The sequence below is a fragment of the Dermochelys coriacea genome, chromosome 1, assembly GCF_009764565.3.
Source record: "Dermochelys coriacea isolate rDerCor1 chromosome 1, rDerCor1.pri.v4, whole genome shotgun sequence".
Classification (NCBI taxonomy): Eukaryota; Metazoa; Chordata; order Testudines; family Dermochelyidae; genus Dermochelys; species Dermochelys coriacea.
Genome location: NC_050068.2, coordinates 279,288,756 through 279,311,875, shown reverse-complemented (window position 1 = coordinate 279,311,875; position 23,120 = coordinate 279,288,756). Strand labels below are relative to the sequence as shown.

At 36.5% G+C, this 23,120-nt stretch overlaps 1 protein-coding gene across 1 annotated transcript in view; it reads right to left on the bottom strand.

Annotated features, from left to right (window-relative positions):
• Window positions 1–23,120, bottom strand: part of PPFIA2 (PTPRF interacting protein alpha 2) — a 617,899-nt gene that overhangs the window by 315,298 nt on the left and 279,481 nt on the right. The window contains 1 exon segment of the mRNA XM_043492739.1: window positions 16,115–16,177. Within this exon segment, the coding sequence (XP_043348674.1) occupies window positions 16,115–16,177 (63 nt within the window).

Genomic DNA, 23,120 nt, shown 5'->3' with positions numbered 1-23,120 from the left:
CACTGGCAACCTTAATTCTGGCATCTTCTAACTTGAGTGCTTGACTTTGCAACCTTAATCATGTTCTTTTAATATATTTTTGCACATAAGTCCCTAAAAAAGTAAGCAGAAAAAACAGAAATTCCATCTTGTTGCATAATATTGGCTCCCACTTGGTTTGTCTGCAGAGTTGAAACCTTTAGATCCACTGCGCACACCTCTGCCACTTGAGCTAATGAAAAAGGAGTACTTGTGGCACCTTAGAGACTAACAAATTTATTTGAGCATAAGCTTTTGTGAGCTACAGCTCACTTCATCACTGTTGTGCTCCATTTCTTGGGAATTTTCTTTCTCTTACTCTTTCCAAACTAAGGCCCTGATAGTACAATTTAATGAGCCTCCCTACAATGGGGCTCTGCAGGGGTCCACTTAGCAGATTACATTGCAAAATGAGGCCCCAAATTGTCCTAGTTTCTCTTTAGAAATAGGATATTTATTTTTGTGTATGTGATAAGTTTAACAACAAAAGTACGGTAACTCCTCACTTAACGTCGTCCCGGTTAACATTGTTTCGTTGTTACATCGCTGATCTATTACAGAAAATACTTATTTAAAGTTATATAATGTTTGCTTATGATGTTGTTTGGATGTGGGGGCTTGTAACCAGGGTGGGCCAGCAACCCCCATCAGCTACAAAATGTGCCCCAAGGAGCTCGTTAAAAAAAAAATGCATTAATTAAATTTGTGGACTGAAATCCACTACCCCCTAGCACCTCCTGCCCACAAGCCGCCCCATGGATCAGCCCCCCTCCCTCCCTGCACCTCCCGCCTGAAGCAATCAGCGGTTTTGTGGCATTCAGGAGGCTGGTGGGGGGTGGGGATGGAGTGAGGACGTGGTGTGCAGGGCGAGAGGCAGTGAACTGGAGGCAGGAAGAGGCAGGGCAGAGGTGCAACGGGGGCAGAAAGAGGCGGGATGAGGCCTTGGGGGAAGGGGTAGAGTGGGAGAAGGCCTGGGGCAGCATCGGAGTTTGAGCATCCCCTGGCACTTTGGAAAGAACAGCAAGAGGAGCAGCCGGATGATCCACCCTCTGACTCCACCACCTCAACCAAGCTTCACAATCATCATTGCTGAGTACAGTATTACACTGTTTGTTTAAAATTGTTTAAAAAACTTATACTGTATATGTATATAATGTCTTTTGTATGGCAAAAAAATTTCCCTGGAACCTACCCCCCAACATCTACATTAATTCTTATGGGAACTTGGATTTGCTTAACATCGTTTCACTTAAAGTTGCATTTTTCAAGAACATAACTACAACATTAAGTGAGGAGTTACTGTAGAGAATAGTATTTGTGCTATTTTATGAGGAAGTAACAGCTATTGATTAATTACAAAGTAATTACCTTAAATTATTTTAAATAAGTAACAATTATCTCTTTTAATTAGAATTTTAAACATCCCTCAATTAATTTTCTTATTTGCAAAACTTTATCTGTTTATTCTCCTGCTCGCTCCTATAGTTTCTGATCAAACTCTTCTTGTACCATTGGCATCATTTCCCCTTCCCAGGAAGTGAGCCTTTGTGTAATTGTGTAAGTGAGCCTTTGTCTGCAATTTTTATACACTTTGGCCCCAATTCTGCAATGGAATGTGCTAAATGTAATACCCCTGCACTCATATGGGGCTCCCTCCTATATGAAAAAGTTTGAGAGGGGATTTTTGGAGAACCATGTAAATATTGCCCCAGATTTTCCAGTCAGTGCTGGAAATGTAATCAACTCAGAAATAATGGTATAATTTGTAAAAGTGCAGTAAACCTGCAATTTAATGTACTGATCAAGTTACAAATTAAAGATTTAAATCAAAATAAAAATTCAAGTTGTGTAATCAAGTATTTATATTTAACTGAAATATCAGCATATTCACACACATACCTATATATATATAAACAAACAAACAAAAAGCCTTTAACCAAGAAAGAGTATCAATAAACAAAGCTGCATTATGCTGAATGGGCTAAATCTTCACATTTATGAAGCCAAGAGGAGTTATACCACAGACTTCTATAGGTGAAATCCTGATCCCAGTGAGTGTAAAAGTTAAGAATATATCAAACATTACAAAGGTTAAAAATACATTAATATCTACTCAGTAATGCTAATCAAATCACAGTACATTATTGCTGCTTAATCAAAAATGATTTTCTAAATCCATTTAAGCTATTTTTTCTTCTGAATAATATGACAGATATTTAAAAAATTACAATATTATTGCTTGTTTGTTTTAAATAAAATCACAAGATATATCATTCCAGATAAAATTAGAATTTTACACGTACAATTTCTGGATGAGTAAAGAATGGCAAAGCAGATTTCTGAATGGGATAAAGAATTAGTAAGGATCGGGTTGCTGGTTATCATAATGTATTATAATGGATGGCATATCATTACTTTTTTAAAAAATTGCATATTTTTCATCATGTTAAGTATATACCAATTGACCAGAGTTTTACTGATTAAAAAATTAAATCAAATGCTTATGAATACCATATACAACTCTGTGCTAGTGGCCTTGTGATATAACAACAAAACTGTCCATTGTTCTTTTGGGGAACAAATTTAATTGTCCCTGTCCAGCATGGACACAAAATACTGTGAAGGCACACACAGTTCCCCAGAAGAGGGAGTTTCCTCTTTCTCTCTCTAGTGACCTATGAGGGACTCAAGAGAGAGAGAGAGACAATAAGCCATGCCATGAAAGAATGAGGGCCCTATAATGTGGGGACTTCGAGGAGTAGGAGAAGTCTGGGAGAAAAATGCCTCTCAGAGCCTCAGAGGTGAGACAGTTTTGTCAGCAAAAAAAAGAAAATCATTGGTTCCCTTAAGGAATGCACCCACCTTTCCCTCCTCTTAGACACTCACTCTCTTCACGGGCCTTAGGAAGGGGGTTCTGTGGCTGATTGGTTGGACAGAAGCATGCAGCTTAAGTCTTTGGCTCCCATACACCTGGAGGGCTTATCAGACCTTTCCCCTGCTCTGGGACTCCATTCTAAACTCCACATCCCTTTGGAGTTAATGTAGGACCAGGTTTGTGGGCTTTGTTATGAGCATTACCAGACTGGTCTGGGCAATGCAGGAAAAATGCCAGCCAAAGTCAAAGGCAGTTGACCGGGTAGACAAGGAAAAATTTTATAATTCAGAAAAGAAGCAACGAGTGCAGGAGAAATATCCTGTACATCCCAGAAGACTCTGACCTAAGCCCAGAGAATGTTCCAGAGTGGTGAGGAAATGGAGGCTGGAAAAAGAGTGCAGGAAATTATTACTTTTGTCTGGATCTGTATACCTTTTGTATTGTCTAAAGTAAAGAGAAACTGTGTTTGGAAAGTTTTACAAAGGAGGTTCAGAGCTGTAGGAGAGGGTGTGCTTAAGATTTTGGAAAGACTGATGGCCTCAGCATTGGTACTATTTGCGTAAAGCAGTAACAAATAGAGATCCTGTGTCCAGGAAGTGTGCTAGAAAGGCCAAGAAAAAAAACAATGTTGGAGCCTACCTCAAACCAAGGGAAGCTTAAGAGCACATGGGTTGAGCCTGCAGGACTCAAACTCATCAGCCTGGTGGGTGTCCAGCAGAGGGAGCTTGATCAACATGAAAATAAATGGCAAAATCTAGCCCTAAACTTGTGGCCCCAAACATGTTTTTAAAAGGGTCTAATGAAGTACGCATTTAGTTTAAACTACTGGACATCACCAATGACGCAGAAAGATGGTATAAGGCTGAGATGGTAAAATGTAGATAACACTAATACTCCTGAAACAAGATTTATGGACACACTACAATACCTAAATGAGAGAATGCCGCTGAGAACATGTCTATAATAAAGCACATATGACACAAAAGATGCATTTGCTTTCACATGAAAAGTAGTCCACTGAGATTTGTGATGTCTGTCAGGATATAATCTACAGAGGGCCATTTGTGCATGTAGACAGGGTGCCAAATGTTTGAGTGGCTTTTGTATTGGACTTCAGTTGGGTTTCATAGAGGGTAAGTTGGGGCAGAATTTGGTCCTTTCTCTTTCTGAGTATCAAGTACAGACCACAGAAAAATTAACATATATGCAAATTTTGGAATCTTTACTCAGGCAAAAGGCCCAAAGAGTTCAGTTAAAGGTTGGAGCCATAGAGGACCATGGTTGATGCTGTTTTTTAAGAACAAAGTAAGCTTTTCTTCCTTTCGGTCCAAATAGAGGTTGTGTCGTATACCTTTAAGTTATTTTTAATTCAGACTACTCTATTTACTCATTAGTACAATTAATGTTTCATATGCAGAATGAAACATGGTAATAGCTTGACTATCCTTATCTTCATCTAAATGGCTAAAAACATTCTTACAAGTCAAGATTATGATTCTTTGTTAGCACACTGCTTTTTGAGTTGATACCTCTTAGAAGTTGCCTGGAATAAACTTCGAATAATTTGTAATAATAACAGAACTAACCCTACTATACAATGACTGTTGGCATGTAACAATATCAGATATGATTTTCACTCTGAACTTTCATTCCTTTTGAACTGTTTAGTAATACAACTGGTAGATGCAGGATACCAAATCATGAGTTACTGTTCAAATTGATTTCAATACTGCAATTTATCAGCACAGAGAACTAGATGAATTTTATATTATCTGATTTAAAATATCTGTATACAACCCAAAGAAGACAGTGCGGGTTTGCTAGAAAGTTGGGAAAGGAACTGTGCTTACAAGTGTTCTTCTGCATAATATATTATGTCTATCATAAATTCAGTAATGGCCCTTGTCAGTAGTTAAACACGTTTTCATTACAATGTGATCAACAAGTCCACTTATATGCCAGACGTCAGTTTAAGTGTTGGAGCAATCTTTTAAAAGAAAATCTTTATTTTCAAAAAATAATAGGGTTTTTTTAAACCTATCAAACTAAATAGTCTGCAGTGAACTAGTTTTTGTGTGTAGACAAATTAGTAATTTTCTGTTCTTCTACATTTTGGAAATATTGATTTAGATTTTAATAGAAAACAAACATACAAAGGGGTCCAATGTTATTCCATTTGCTCATTGTGTGCTCTTTATATTCTGTATGTATTGGGAGTTCAAGGATTCTCAAGACTTCTCTTCATGTTTCTCTTCCACAAATACTCACACATCGATACAACTAATTGTACAACAAAACTCACAGATGCATCCTAATATCTACTTTCCACTAAAACTACTAAATATAAAAAGATAGCTGCCAGAACAAAAGAGCAATCTTTTGTAGTTCAATCATATTTATAAGGATTTTCTATAGTTTATACACTTCCCTGTTGGTCTTCAATACCTGGTCTCAAAAAATGGTATTATTTAGGTCATTCTAGTTAAAAGAACTATTACTTTCTGAGAGCCTTGATGAGATGCCATTGCTAGTTCAAAGATTCCCCAGCTACTATCACATGATTCATCACCACACAAAATGATTTTTTTTATATATTGGACTTGGTAATTTACTAAAGGAAATGTAGCACTCTTATTTTTGATGAAGTTTACTGTACAGATGACAAAAATGGTTCTCTGCCTTGAGAATGTATTCCCATTTGAAATCTTCTTGCAGATTTACATTTTGTGTGTGAGAGAAATATATCATATACATACACAATCTCTCACACACATACTTTGTGTGTATTATTGATTAATTTTTATTAGGATAAAAAAAGTTTCACTAGGACAAATTGGCTATTATAATGATATTTTTTCAATAAATACATAATTACAAAAATAAGACCAGAATCTGTCCCTTGTTAATTCTGCTTTGTGCTGCTCTGACAGTGGAAACCAAACTCTAAACAGACTTAAGTGGTCTGCTTAGCCTCTAGCTTAGCTAAATCCACTAGTTGCATAGAGCTAGTGTAATTGTCTCTATGTCACCTGCCTCACAACACCCAGTACAGAGATCATGTTGGGGGGAATGGTGTTGCCAAAGGACTTTTGTACCCTTTAGAGCCATTGCAGATGCGCATAACTTCCAGAAACTCTGAGGCTGCCCTAAATTGTACCAGGGCTAAAGTAGCCTTCACCTGCCCCAGGACCAGGAGGTGAGGAATAAAGGAGATTATAGCCATCTTTGCCACACCGGTCGCAGGTCCTGCCTAGAGCAGAGTTAGGCCAAAACTGAAGATTGACCGCAAAATATATTTACTTTATTGTCTGTTAAAAATTCACATGCATTTTACAAACAGACTACTCTTAATGAAACAACATGTTTGGGAACTAAAATTCCCAAATAAATTACAAAATACGTGAATAAACTGTAAAGGGAAACGTTAAATCACAAATTACTTATGAAAATAATCTCAAGAATGTCATGAAGTGACCTATGGGATACACAAAAGACTAAATCTTTTTTTTCCATTTGTGTTACATAGTAACATTTGCCTTCAATTATTTGATATGCAGCCTGAACTGCAGAACAAAACCTCCCTGTACCTCCCAATCTTAGGGACAGACTTAAGTGCTATGCTGGATCATGGCCTAAATGGAAGCTGAGGCCTCTCAGCAAATAGCAAAACTGGGTCCAATAATGGACATGTTCTCCTTAGCAAGAGGACATAATTGGAGTTTTAATTAAAAAAAATTCCCTTTTAGTTTGTTAAACAGAACATGGCATAATAATGCTTATAGGTTTATTGTACTTCTGTGAAAGAAACTGAAGATGAGTTTACTTATTTAAATATGCCCTTTACAAACAGACCAAAAAAGGCCTAAGGTATAAATCATATATCCCAGAAATGCTTGAGAAACCAGACCAATCACATTCAAGACTCATCTGTACCAGACAATTAAGCCTTCAGCTGCAATCTTAGTCTGAACACTGGGAGAAAGCCTTTAACCTGTTCACCTATCTGACAAAACTTCAAGGCTAATAATATATTATTTTTGCAGCAAAATATACACATGTTCCCAAAACAAGGACCCAGGGCTATAGGTTAGGAAACATCTTCCATTCTTGGCACAAAATGGCTGCCCGCTGCCCCATATCAAATTCTTTCTTCTCACTTGCCCAGACAACCTGCAATCCTACTCTCAGTATAGATCAAATTATTCAATACTGTCTGGAAATACATTTTAAAACAGCATTTATTTTGTTGCAGAGAAATAGAAACAACTACTTTTTGTAGCTAAAATGGCAAAAAACATGAATTCCCCAATATTCAGAGGAATGTTAGATAGCTCATTACAGAACGCCTCACAAGTAGTCTAACTTCAAAATTTTCTACAAAATTATAAGTAACAGAAACTCCGTCACATTCTCTGCATCCTTTTTATCATTTTCTGGTTAATGTTGTTTACATAGTCACACTTATTTTTACACAATGAGTGACTTTCCTTTCAATGCAACTGTGATATTTTGAAGTCATTTAACTGAAGTCTGTGCCAAATGAGCTGAACCCCCCCCCCTCCCAAAAAAGGAATACAACTAAGCTGGGATAAAGAGAATTGTGTACATTTGTTAACAATATGTACTGTGCTGACCTTGCAGAGGTTTTAAACAAGTGTGAGCAATGACCTTCATACAATTACATATCCCTACCCATAGAAAAATATAGAAGTACTTTGTCCTCTGAACCAAGACAAAATATTTTGCTGAAATGCAGTTGAAAAGCCCACTAAAGAGAGTAGTGACAGGCCAAACTGCCATGAATAACAAAGCAGCTTTTAGTACATTATTTTTTCCAGTTCCTTTACCTTCAGACAGCTTTCTTAATGTCAGTTAGAATGAGCCCATCAGATGTTATTTTATTTGTTTAAGTCATAGTTCACCATCACTCTATCACATACACCCTCATTTATTTCCTAACAAAAGTTAGAACTCCAAGCGCTTCAGAATACTTCAAAAATAAATGTAAATACATTTTGGCTCAAGTCCTGCTCACTTTATTCACATGAGCAATCTCACAAAAGTCAGTGGGAGTTGCAGGATTTGGCCTAAAGGATCCCAAAGAGTTTCACAAACACCATACAGTACAATTAAGATTACCTATGGGCCAGAAAGTGGCAGCTAAGTGTTTTAAAGGACACAAGGGAAGTTTTGGTCAAGAACATATAAGCAATTTGCTACTTTATTACAGAATTGTTATATGGACTGTATGTTCAAAGGAATAAGATGGACTTCACTGCTTACTACTAAATGTATCTTCCTGAGAAGGATGAAGAACTGACCTATTATGCTGGTTTGTGAACCTGTATTTCCAGCTCTGTTGTTATAAAATGTGAGGTTTACAATATATTGCTGAGGAAATCCCTCTAGGTAAATCAAATGTGGATAATCTGTTATCCATTATTCTTGATAGTTTTCATAATTTCATTTCAAGATGCTGTTCTTATAAAATATATTTTGAAGAAAATAAGAAGGGGTTTGTATTTGAAAAAAATAACAATGAACAGGAATGAGTTATCAAAATTCCCACGAAGCAAAGAAATATGGCAATTATTAATATTGTTTGGAATACTTGTCACCCATTTCACCATAAACAAATCTGCAATTTATATAATAGTTTATGACTATTGTGATTTAAAAAAGAAGTTGCTTTTTTACAGGAAGACACCAAAAATTAATACTTTGTATCTATATAGCAATCTTTATTTGAGAATATCAAAGAGCTATAAAATGAGTGTTAATATCCCTGTTTGCAAACACTCAAAGTCACACAGCAGATTAATGACAGAGTCTGAAATAGGACCTAGATCACTGACTCTCAGCCCGTTCTGACTACTAGATCACACTGCTATCCTAGCAGCTGAACAACTATAGATGATAGTTTGGAAAGTAGAACAGAGTTTTCAGTCTCAATGCATTGTATATTTACCAGTATTAATTTAAAATGTGTACGTTTATCCAAGCATGCCAAAACTCTTGGCAACTATACAAAGTATATATATATATATATCTATATGCACACAGAGATCACTTCATCCATCACAGAAATTCATCCTCCTGTGGGTCAGAAAACAACAACTTTTGAACTGTGTACAGCAACTCTTCCCAGCAATTCAGGGTGGAAAGAATGCTGTACGCAAATGAAACTAGAAAAGAATTTTAGGTAGGCAAAATGTAATTACTCAGTTGGGCTTTAGCCAAACAGACAGGCTAGTACATTATTCTTGCAAAAATAAATGAACGAGGCCTTGGTTTTACCTTTCATATGAAAGGCAGCATAACAACACTTATCCTACTTGGGTAGATGTTCAACACTGATTGAGGGGGAGTGTACAAGTTATAAATAGCATTTTATTATTTATAATATTAATTTATTAATTCAACTTCTCTGATGTAAATTATTTACAATAATGAAAAAGAGAACAGTAACTCTGTGTGAGACAAAAGGTAAATTGGGGTCTGTAGTGGAAGACGGTGAAGATGCGTACTTCAAAGACCAATTGCATACAAACTAGATTTTACCTTTTGTGCATGTAATGTTGGTAACTTCACATTTTCACATATTAAACATCATTTCTGAGCACTTGAAGTGAGAATAGACGGCAACGTTCCTTTATGATTTTCGGTTTTATGTTAAGTTGTGCATGTGTTGCTGTCATTTAGGTCAATGTACTATTACCTTTTATATTTAAAATATCCTCTTACATTTGTTACTAATAGCAATATAATACTCAGGTAGTGTTGAAGGTCAAAAAGAGCTCTATTTACATTTTTACATTAGTAAAACTTAATACATCACATGTACTGTCTACTGTATTCAGTTTAGTGTGTAAAAGTGTTTTTGTGTAGTTTGATAATACTCAACCTATCCTAGCCACATATTTTAATCGCCCTTTAATATTTTTAAATATCAGGTTAGGGGTCAGAAGAGTAAACTAAAGTATACTATGGCTCTATCTTACCACGAATATAAGCCCTGGAGAAATATATTTAATTAATTTAAAGTAATTAAAATGTTGAACTAATGTATTCTTAACTACTTGAAATTTCAAGTTTTGGAGGGTATCCTATTGAGGAAGATGGATCACGATAGAGCAAATAAAAATTTTAAAGCACTCATGCACAGTTTTCAATTCTCCTGGGATCAAACGTGTAAACCTGTGCTTCCCACAGCATTTAGAAGAAACTAGAGAGAATTTCAGAATAATGTAATCCTGTCACTATATGAAAAGGTACCAGATAATTAAACTTAGAGTCAGCAATCTTAAACCAATCATTAATATTTAATTTGGAATTCTAAATATTTCACAGTGTATGCTGGTTTGGGGTTTGGAGTTAAATACAATATAAAATGTGTGGCTTGGATACTTTTTCTTTTTTGTATATACACCTGTATAAAAATTGTTGGCACTGAAAATTTCTTCGAACCTAAGGAGAAAAACAACCTATCATCATATGAAAGGCAGTAGTGGTGCATAGCTCATAAACAAGCTTTAAGCACTGTTTTTGAACAACACTGAAGTGTTACACATTTCGTAATTATCAGGAGATGGGATGGTTCATGTGTTGACAGCATGCATTGCAGACTTTCCACTTCTCTAGCTTATATTCACCTCAGATTGGTATTGATAGAAAGTAAGTACCAACTATTATGTAACCTTCTGTGGATGGGACAGAGATGTGCAAAGTTTTTGGCTTGGATTGAGCTGCAAAAAGTACTCAAAATTGGGGCTGGATCTGCTTTTGTAATCCCCATTATTGGTACATTACCTTGACCCAAGGAGTATTACTTATCACAAAAGAGGTCCTTCCAAAACAAAAGGTCTAATCTTTCTTTGGGGAGATTTGTGCCAGCGTTAAAACCTCCTCCTTGTTCTAGACCTTTTAAACTTGAGGGACATTTAAGTGTTGGTTAATATTATTTTGTATCTGTGTATCTGTGGGCTTGTTTTGGAAATGCCAGGACTTTTTGTTAAATATAAGTTCTAAAATCTGAAGCTTCCCTGGAAGAATTTATGAAGAATTTTGAAAATCTTTAGTGCAGTAAATCATCAGAACTGGATGAAATTCATCCATGAGTTCTCAAGGAAGTAAAATAGCAGAGATACTAACAAGGAGGAAAAAAACAAAAACAAAACCTGTTCCTGACTGGAAAATTATTCACACAGTGCAAATCTCCAGAAAAGGAACGCACAGTGATCAGAAGAATTTCAGACCAGTGAACCTCAACTCAGTCTGAGGAAACTGATCAAATGTGTAATTAAAGGTAGACTAACACAGAGCTTAGATAAACATAACCAGAAAGCAAAAATCAACACAGGTTGTCTTTTAGAGAATGTCATGCCTCATTAACCTGCTAGATGGTTTTTGAAAAATTAATAGAATACTAGATAAAGACAAACCAACTAATAAATGATAATTAATTAGGATTTCTAAAAATAAAATTTAAAATGAGGTCTGTTATAAATATTAATATTAAAGAACATTAAAGAAAAAACTAAAGATAAAAGGCAAATTAAAAACTGACTCTTTCCTGGGACAAAAACAATTGTAGTAAATGGCTGCTCTTCATAGTGGACAGATGTTGATAATGCATTTCTCAAAGCCATTATTAGGTGGATGTGGACAGTTTTGGATGATATCAGTTTTATCAAGTTCTTAGCGACCAGGCATCATGGCAGGAATTGGTTAGCATGATGTTTAATCTTTCTTATGGACCAAGAAATTCCAGATGCTAAGGCTATTGAGCCCTTATACATATCAGAGGACGAGTGTGCAGTTTTGTTCATAGGCATGATATCATAATTTAGGTGAAGATCATCATCTGATGAAGTTTTATGTTAGTTTTCGAAAGATCAGATTATAAAGATCAGTTTATCCTTTATTGACTAGGAAACAAGGGATATCTTTTTGTGTTAAATTAAGTGCCTAATCGCAGAGCTACAGGGAGGGAGTTAGGGAGTTCTAAATTCACTAAAACACCTATATTTGATGAAGTGGAGACTACTAGATTCACTTCTTGAACAGAAGGTAATGTGAATCACGACCATGTCAATTTCCTACAACAAACATAGTGAAGTATTGAAGGCTTTCAGCTAGACAGTAGGTATAGTATAAGCAGATATGCATCTTAATTGTCAATGGAAGTGAGATTATTTTGTATTCTAGGAATTTTTAGCTATCTGAAGTCAATAACTGGTCAAAACCCCATCCTGATTTCCAGTAAATTATGAAATATAGAATATATTTCTTGACATGACTGTGTATCTGGTCCTTTGTCCCCAGTAACTTTCCTCATGTGAGAAGTCCCATGGAGTTCAGCATGACTGTTCATGTGAATGAAGTTGCTCAAATGTATGTGCATGACATTGCTCAAATATATAAGTGTTTGCAGGATCAAGCGCTAAACGATTTATTATATGTTTACCAATTTTTGAGATATGAGATATTATTTTGCTAAGTCTAGATAGAAGCAATCTTCCAACATTCTAAGTACAGGTTTCATAGTAGCAGCCATGTTAGTCTGTATTCGCAAAAAGAAAAGGAGTACTTGTGGCACCTTAGAGACTAACAAATTTATTAGAGCATAAGCTTTCGTGAGCTACAGCTCACTTCATCGGATGCATTTGGTGGAAATGAATGAATGGACACAAATCAGACGTCAAGAATTATAACATTCAAAAACCAGTTGGAGAACACTTCAATCTCTCTGGTCACTCGATTACAGACCTAAGAGTGGCTATCCTTCAACAAAAAAGCTTCAAAAACAGACTCCAATGAGAGACTGCTGAATTGGAATTAATTTGCAAACTGGATACAATTAACTTAGGCTTGAATAGAGACTGGGAATGGATGAGTCATTACACAAAGTAAAACTATTTCCCCATGTTATTTCTCCCCCCCACCCCACCCCCCACTGTTCCTCAGATATTCTTGTTAACTGCTGGAATTAGCCCACCTTGCTTGTCACCATGAAAGGTTTTCCTCCTTCCCCCCCCCACTGCTGCTGGTGATGGCTCATCTTAAGTGATGACTCTCCTTACAGTGTGTATGATAAACCCATTGTTTCATGTTCTCTGTCTGTGTGTATATAAATCTCCCCTCTGTTTTTTCCACCAAATGCATCCGATGAAGTGAGCTGTAGCTCAAGAAAGCTTATGCTCTAATAAATTTGTTAGTCTCTAAGGTGCCACAAGTACTCCTTTTCTTTTTGCGAACATTTTAAGTAGTAACTATTTGAGATAATACACCTCTACCCCGATATAACGCTGTCCTCGGGAGCCAAAAAAATCTTACCACGTTATAGGTGAAACTGCGTTATATCGAACTTGCTTTGATCCACTGGAGTGCGCAGACCCGCCCCCCCCCGAGCGCTACTTTACCATGTTATATCCAAATTCATGTTATATCGGGTCGCGTTCTATAGGGGTAGAGGTGTAAATATAATAATTTTGTCTTCGCTGATTTATTCCTATTCTGTGACACAGGAAGAGTGTCAAATCCCTAAAGGTAGTTTTAGTGGGAAAAGACCATTAGAAATAAAAACAATTTTCTCTAGACTTGTGTGGAAGTTACTCTGCCTTGGTTCTATCAAGCAGGAGAAATGCTGGAATAGACTTGATTTGTATATCTTGTCATACCACAGAACCTATATGGGGTTCCTTCATTAGGTATTTCTTCCTTATTTTGAGGTATCTGTCAAAGAGAACAACTGTCTTTGCATTAATCCCTTTTATGGTAGCATCCATATCTTTAAAAAGCTTATGGTACCTTGAAGAGAAGAGCCATTTACTTTAAGTTACAAGCAAAATCACCTGACCAGAATTTGAACCACAGGGCATTTCCACCTACTCATTAAAGTGACATTCTAAATAGGACCATAAAGAGCATATGTAGTTGCATCAGCAGGAAAAAGTGAAAGTCAGCAGCCAGAGCAATTAAGTCTACAGGAATTTTGGATTTACTGTACTTCTTTCTATAGTCAGAATCTAAAATTAGATCTTAAAGCCACTTTACAATGAGTCCAGAAGTAAGGCATAAGTGAATCATCACATTAAGAACTTAAGCTGGAAGTTTTATACCTTGTGAGAGTGCCTGTGTGATTATTTTCTATCCATGGGATCTGTGTTCTAAACATTAACTTTCAATATGAAAGACTTTTTTATAGTGTTTACAGTAAAGGTGGAATCCACAATGGGCACTACTCTCTTTCTTAAAGACTAGACTTGGGAATTCTTTCTAACTTGTGAAGAGACTTCAGAAGCGATTATTAAAGCCCAGAGTCTCCCAACACTGTTGTAAGATTCATTAGTGTTATTGTAATAAGAAATACTTTGTCCTCTATTTCACCTTTGGGAAATAGTACTACAATTCTTCTTATTCACTGAGTTATGAGAATATTCCAATTCCTTAAATATTTGGTTATATACAATTCTTATGTTTGAACCTCAATGTCTTCTGAGGATTCATAAACTTCCTTTTTGTTTCTTTTTGGAGGAGAAAAATTTGCTGCCAGAGAAGACAGAAAATGAGGAGTGGGGTGAATTTGTGATTTTGGCTTATCATTGAGGCCTCTCATCCTTTCTTGAGGATTCTAAACCCATTGAAGACAATAAAAGAACTCCCATTGCTTTCATTAGTGGAGGATTTCACCCAAACAGTAGAAGGTTGCTGTAGGATGGCCTGTATCTTTGACTTCTTTCTGGAAGAAGTATACTTTAAGTGCTCCTAAGTTTTAAAGACCTCTTTATCAATTATTTTTAATATTTAAGTTACCATTCCTATGCTTCTTTAAAGTGATAGTACTAGTCTTTGTGAATGAGTTTGAAACATTATTGTACACTGCCAAGCCTGTGGTTCAAGTCCTCTAATTCATCTGAATGATGTGAAAGTGATTACCTCTTAAATCAGCAGACTGATCTTGTCTTGAAGGAGCTAAAGGCAGGTTGGTTATGGGGAGAGGATCCCCCATTTGGAAACCAATCTTGCTTTGTATATCCCTGGCATCTTCTCCCATTCCTCCTGACTAACCTCTACATGGATATTTCATACCCTGAAATGGTCTTTAGCCTCATCAGATAAAACTGTAACTAGAATTCAAGAGAGCAGTTCTTAATCAAGCAGTGTTTTTCCTGGCTCTTGAAATAGATGCCCAGAAATACATACTGGTGATCCATCCAAATAGCTAGAAGCAGGATACCAATCAGTTTCATCCATTACAGAAAACTGGAAACTTCTATGCTCCTTGAAAAACGGAAAGTTTCTGCAGTAAACTAGGTTTTGTGTTTGTGTTTGTTTGTTTTTTGAGAGATGGGAATGGTTCAGTATCCCCGTGCTGTTTCATCTTGACAATATTAAAAATAGTAATAATAATCATTTCAAGCTTAATTATCAGTATGGTCTAACTTGATCATACTTACCTGGATTACATTTTATGCAATAAGTAGTCTTGAATTTCAGGATCAATAGTCTCCTCCCCCACAAAAAATGTGATCTTTATCAAAAGAAAGTAATGCTCAATATACAAGGTATTCAATACAAAATGTAGGACCCAGAGCCAAAGTCTGCCCTTAGAGTATGTGCTGAATTCCCACTAATGTTCTGCATATCCGAGGACAGGCTTTGGGCCACTGAGTTCCCACTTGTAGAACAGGCTTATTGCAAAAGATAAATTAGCTATTATACTACAAGTGAATCAATAGTTTATTTTTAATAAAAATATATTCTATCCTTCCATCACTAGTGACTCCTCCCTCACCTTCATTTTAAGTCACACAATACAGAGAAAATAAAGTTTCCTTCCAAATTTAGTATGAGATATTTTTGAAATCTAATACAGAACAATGTAAAGTAGAATAAATGTGCCCTCATCTTACTTTTCTCATTTTGCTTATTGCTATTTTACTGATTTCATCTGACAGGAATATTCAGATGGGAGAGAAGCAAGGTAAACTTAGAAGGAGCTGTGAATACATCATCCTAGTCTTTATTTAGCTGAGCTGTCAAATCATATAGGAAAAAATGACAGTAATTCATCATTTTGATAGGCTGAGACCTCCACTTGTAGTATAATACGTGGTGACCCTGATATACATGAGATTCTTGTGGAAGGCAAAATATCAAATTCATGTAATGAGGTTTTGCATTGAAATTACACACAAATCCAAGATATGTGGAACATACATTAGGGCAGGATATGGTCCTTTGAATGTTATTCTCAATGCTCGTACCAGCAGCAACCGTCATCTGAAAAAGGGGGCAACAGAGAGTCCACTCAATTGAATAGAATTTTTGAAGTGTACAGTATATTCAAATTATACCATGCTAAACAGATGAATATTTTAAATTTCAGTCATACACGATGACCTAATGCAATGTTCATCGGGTTCAACGCAAACTTGCAAAAAAACCGAAAGTATTGTTACATACAGTGTGAAAATCATGGCTGGCTAAAAAGCAGTCTTGTGATGAGTCAGCAAGTTTCTATTATTTACCTCAATAGAAATGAATGCAAAAGTCTGAAGCAGTGTCAAACAGTTAATTATGGAGGTGCCAGTCACAGCTCTATAGTTAAGGATAAGTTGAGTTTTCCACTTAAAGCAAGAATTCAACCTCTTTGTTATATCTGAATACAGGATATCCTCCCCAAAATTAAAACACATTCTCTGACTTTAGAGATTTTTTCTGACAAATTGGCAGTAAAAATTAATTTTTTCCATTAAGAAATTTAGCATTCTATCTCACACCTTCCTATTGCCTTGAATGATCTTAATAATGGAGTCTTTAACTTCTTATATAGTTAAAACTCATTAAAATCTCATGCATAGTCTATATATGAAGAATATCTTTAGAATTAGTGGTCATTTTATGACTATTTTTCATAACTGTATGTTTCTCTTTCAGCAGTAGTTGATGCATAAAATATTTTTCTTCGGAGAAACTCTGAATGGCAATCTGACTGGCTGACATTCCTTCAGACCTTAATAAATACATCAGAGGAAATAAATAGCTTGTGTTTTTAAATTTCTGGTTTCATCAGTACTGAATGTTAATTTAAAAGAAAAAAATTATACATCGAGAAAGTATCACCATAAAGTAAAGATTTCCAAAATGTTTCTGATTCAAATGTTGATACTATATGTAACAATACACACAGTATACTGATTTCATGTTTATTATGGTCAAAATTCTTTGTCTCTTGAAATAAATACTGACCTAACTGAATTAAGCCGGTGTTTACCTCTCACTTTGTAAAGCTGATGTTCATATCAACAAACATCTATATTTTCTTGCTACAGTATTTATCTATAGCATAAAAAGAAAGTAGGAAAGATACATCTGCACTATCTGTCAACATTAGTTTTATAACTACTTTATTATTTATGGAATGAGGAATTGAATTCATGCTTTACAATAATTTAGTCAAGTAGTAACCAGGCATATGCTTTTATGCATTTTCACCTATTATCAAAATATTATCAATGCACTTCAAATGTGCTTTGTAATAATATAAAAAGACTTAAAAGATTTTTAGTTTTTTTATTTCTTAAAAGGATTATGCTACTGGCAGAAACAACATTTAAATCTTGGATCTCCAAACAAACAGAATCTGTTCACCCACACTGAAAAGACTATTATTTACTTCTATGAGATTTCCATTCTTCAGATTCTTGTTATTTATTGTTTCTTTCTAAATTGATACATTCCAAGAAATGTTTACAGTGCTTTGGTCAAATTTCTTTTAGTTTGGTCGGTTGGTTTTTGTTTAGAAATTTACAGAATGTCTCTAGATATAGATTAGCTTCATTCACAAGAATGTTTCTGTGCATAACAAGTTCACAATCAATTCACAGGTAATGTGTAGGTAGTTCTTTAACAAAACCATTATTCTGGAATTTTAAAAGAAAAACACAGCCTATATTATATCAGCATGATATAGGCTTTAAATAGCAGTATCTCAAAACAAGGAAACATACAATTTAAACAATGAATGAATGCTTTATATAATATCACCACTTTCAGATCTTGCTTCAAAAATTAGTCCAATTCCTATTTTAAAAATGAGCTTCAGTGTTTACACATAAATATCTAAAATAAAGCAAAATACAATTATTGAAAATCCTGAACCTGAGAGATTGTATATACACTTGTATGTATGTATTTATTCATAGTTATATATATATATGCATTCTATATACGTGATGGTGATATCTTGTGAAAAGCTGGGTTTACCATACACTTTTGACTGCTGCATCTGCCCTTTGGCCCACTAAGCTATCACCTCTGGGATGTAGAATTCGGATCGTTCTTACCTCTGATGAGCTTCAGACACATTTGTTTTAAAGAGCCTTTGAGATTTTTTTTCCTGTTTTTCCTGTTTATACCCCAAAGAACATTGCGTGGGATATGTATAGTCAGTTCTAACCTGTGGCAGGTTTAAGATTTAATATCTTGGGACACTTTAGGGATAGCATGAAAAACTTTACATAATTGTAAATAAGTGACCACTGATTCTTCAATGCTATAAGGCACTTGCTTCTATCCCTGGTAATTTCCTGAGCAGTTGGTCTCATGGTCATTGCCAAGTTTTAGGAGAGAAATGAAAAACAAAATCCAATACATATTTTAAAACTCTAAAATATTGTAAAATAAGTGGGATCTATAAAATATATATTGATCTGGCATAAAGATTTTGCTAGCTATCATTTTAGATACCCTGCATAACACATTCATGGATTTAATAAGTAATACAGCCCTACCAAATTCATGCTGATAAAACCTTTTTACCACATATTTAATATTATAGCAAGTACTTAGTGGTACCTATTATGACTAATATTCACAACACTTTCTATTACAATTGAAATCTATTACACTTTGTCTCACCTCCTCAGATAAAGCAATAAATGAACAGGCATTGCAAAATGACAAAAAGGACAACAGGTTCAATCTGGAGAAGTGATTTCAGAGATGAAGCCCCAATGCATACAAATACTGGGACTTGTCAGATTGCAAACATTAACTGTGAACCACATCCACACTAAGTTATCCAGGCTCCAAATTATAAAGCAGTTTATGTATCAAAACCACAACTTGACTTGAAAGTAGATATTAATTGTAAGTCAGGGCAGACTTTACAGCACAAGTGAAATAATTTCCATTTGTAAAAAATCCTACAATTAAATAGATGGCCATATTCTGCACTTTCTGAAATTTCTAAGGGGTCTTCTAGGTGTTGTCCCAGGTATAGTAGAGTGCAGTGCACACAACTGGTCTGAGGTAACAAATTGCATGGATGACTGTGCTTTGCATATCAGATAAGAGTACTTTCAAACCTGCTATATAAGTTCTGGTGTAAATAAACGTTCCTGGCTAATGCTGCAATCTGGACTACCAGAAGCAGATGAAGAGCCAACAGGTCCCCTAGGTTGTAAACTACAGAAACAATGAGCAGGATTGTTCCCTGAGTTGGTAGCTATCACTTCCACAATTTCCTGTGTTTTTTTCCACTAGACTTTTATCTGTGTTTTTATCTCAACCCCTACACGTGTTTGATACTAGGAAAGTTGAGCAACCACATTATTTAGATCAGATGAATCAGAGAGCAATATCATCACATATGAGTGGCTCTACAGTCCAACCCATTTTACCATCTCTCTGTTGAAGGAGTGGTGACAAAATAGAAGCCTCTAGTCCTACTTATTATATAAGGAGTCATACAGTAACTAATTCAAGGTCTTGTTCTCAAGGAAGGGACTCATTCAAATTCAACTCCACCAATCTCTATCCACAAAAAAGACAGTTTTCACTGTCAGTGGCATCAAAGTCTGCTGACAGTTCTAAAAGAATCAATATAGACACTTAATAGGTTAGTAGATCAATGAAACCAGTGTAGAATCTGAGAATTCAGGAACTCAGAGCCTACCAATCAGATGTTAAAATGATGGCAGAATCTTGATGAAATGATGAAAATCTTCACCAAATAGAGACCTGATGTTTCCTGATAAGGGTTTTGGTAACCAAGGGGGATATAGGTACTAAATCATAGTTCATACCCGAAAGCTCCCCAAAGACTGCCAATCAGTAAGTGGATTTGGTCAAAACTCAAACAGAAGACCTTGTGTTTGCTGTTTCACCCACATTTGTCATGGATCACAGATCCCAGAGACTGCTAATCCAGTTCATATCTGATAAACTAATAGAAAACTCGTAAGAGCAAGAAACACTCCACGTTCCAAAACAGACAGACCAACTGACTATCTTTTGGAATTGTTCCAGATGGCAGATACTTTGTAAACACTTCAGTGAAGGCCAAACGTGTTTTTTTCCCCCTCCCACAACAGCCACAGCATAAAATTTCAAGAACTCTGAGTTACAGGTGGCCTGGTTTAGAAAGTAATTTCCACTGCTTCTGCTCATTCAAAATCTGAAGTGCAGTGGCATAGCCTCTATTTACCACATTATTCCCATTTTAACCCTATCCCAGGACTCATACAAAAGGAAGTGATATTTCCATTATACCCATTTTTGGAACATGACATTTCCTACATTGAAGAAATGATGCAACCAGCATAGTCACACCACTAACTGAAACTGATTCAAACTCATGAAGGAATCAATCTTCAACAGGAGACATCTGGGATAACAGAAAAGACAAATAGATACATGCACAGGTATGGAAACAAGTCCTTTCTTTGCTGTCCCAACACACACATGTTGATGTTTGGCTGACTGCCTCTTAGGATGTGTCTATACTGCAGTGTAAACCCAGGGTCACTGGAACTCTAGGCCACAAGCTCAGTGTTTGCAAGGCCTGGCTTGAATGTCCTAAGTTTAGAATTTCTGAACCGAGGTCTCACACCAGTGCTCAGGCATCTACAGTGCCTTATGCAGACTCGAGTCAAGCCAGGCTTCCTAGTGCCCTCTCCAGTTGTAGCCAATCTAGCCCTTTGTTTGTGGTGCAATGTGGGAAAACTTGCTTGCCAACCCCACATTGCAGGATGTTGTCACAGCCTGCCAACACACCCTGCCAAACTGTCTTTTGGGTCTGCATGCTCTCAGCAGCCAGAGCCAGTGACAAGGAGGAATCACCGTTTGAAGAACTTGCCTTGCTTGGGCTTTCACTCTTGTTTCAGGAAACAGATAGAGCATCCATGAGACATTGGTGGACATATTGGCAGTTTTTCTGACCTCCCAAAGGCACCTTACAGAGGAGGAGGATGATAAAACAGACATAGCAGACTTGAACTGGCTGATGCTGCTCACGACTCTTGAACTGATGCACCTTTCATAGACCTGAGCCTTTGGAACAAGGCTACAAGCATAGACTGGTGGCATCCATCATCATGAGGACCTGGGATGAGCAGCAGTGGCTCCAGCAGTTTGCCTCAACCCTCCAGCATCATGGCTACCCAAGAATGTTACATGTCCATTGTTAACCAGTTTAGTCTTGGAAAGTTAACTGAGAGTAAAGTGGTGGTGGAGGTTTCTGAGGCAATCAGGAACGTAATGTACCCAAAAGTAGGTGGCCATAAACAATATCCCTGAAGTAACTGCTTGTTTTGAGAGATTGGTGTTTCTAAATTGCATTGGGACCATATATGGGTCTCATGTGCCCTCGTTTGCCCTCCTCAAGAAGCATGAGTGCATAAACTGCTAAAGATATTACTCCACTGTAAAGCATTACCTGGATTACAGAAGATGATTTATGGATCCCAATGTGGGCTGTGCGGAAAAAATTCAAGATGCCAGGATTTTCTGCTGATCAACCGTCTACCTTCATGGTTAGGTCAAGACACTATTCTCACCAAATGACATTGTCATAAATGGAATTATCCTCACTATTATTCTGGGAGACCCCTCCCGCTCCCCCCACCCCCACCTACCCCACACACACCTCCTTTGACCTTGGCTTATGAAACCGTAACCTGATCTCAGAGGCCCTGGCAGAGGACATTTTAATTAAACTCTCAGTAGGTGTAGAATGCTGGTTGAGAATGCGTTTGGCAGATTGAAATCCCATGGGTGCTGATACAGACACATTTGTATTTCAGTGTCATAAATGCTGTCCACACTATTGTGGTTTACTGTGCTCTTCACAATCTTTGAGACCCCAAAGGTGAGCCTTTTGGCCCTGAATGACAGTAATGGATTGCTGAACAGGTACTCTCAGCCAGAAAGTGCACCTTCACAGCTTGTACAGGATGCCCCCTGGCAACACAAATCAGGGATGCTCTGTGCTCTCACATTAGGGATTTGCATAGCCCAATGGAAGAGGGAGAATAGTATGTTTATGAATGCGTTTGTACAGAAATGTTAACATGAAATGAGGTAGTCACTGTACACAATGGGGGGATTTTAATTATGGATGACATGACTGCTTATGAAGTGGGGTAAAGGGCGGTGCACTGTGTAGCAAGAACTGTGGATTTTCATTATGGATTGATGTAAACAGATATACTGCGAAATTATGTTTGGAGAAAAACTTCCTCGCTGTATGTTTATCTTCATTATTCAAAATACACATAATATGATGTGATGCAGTTTATTACTTCCTTAATAAACAAATAAAAACTTTCTTAAGAAAAGTTCAAATAAAATAAAAGCCGTTAACTTGTGAACAAGGTTATATTACAAAACACAATATTAAAGCATTGTTAGGCAACCCAGCGGCCATTAGAACATCAAAACACCAGTAATAAACTGTCGATAAAACCAGTAATAAAAGAAAATGCAAAACACACACATTGAGCAGTATCAGCAGTGAAACCAGTACCAACAAATAAATCATCTCCTCTTGCCTGTCTCTGGACCCCCTGTTCTCTTTCCCCTTTTTCCATATATAGCACACACTTGATGCTGCTGCACGGAGGTGGAGGCCAAAGGGGTATCTTTGCCCTGTCCAGCTACTTGTAGGTCCTGGATGCATGGGCCACCCAACTGTGGAACTGTGCAAATTGTTCCTGGTCTACAGTACATGGTACCATGGAGGGATCAGGACATGGAGTGGGTATAGCAGGAGCCTGTACTCTAGTGGCTATTAGCGAGAGAGAGACTATTATCTCAATACTTTAACAAAGGTTTAATGCCTCTCCAGAGAAATGTGCTTTGTGAAATCTCAAGGCCAAAAAATACTTTCTAAAACTGTGCTTCACTATACTGTAAGAGGAAAGCTTCAGCTCACAGAAGT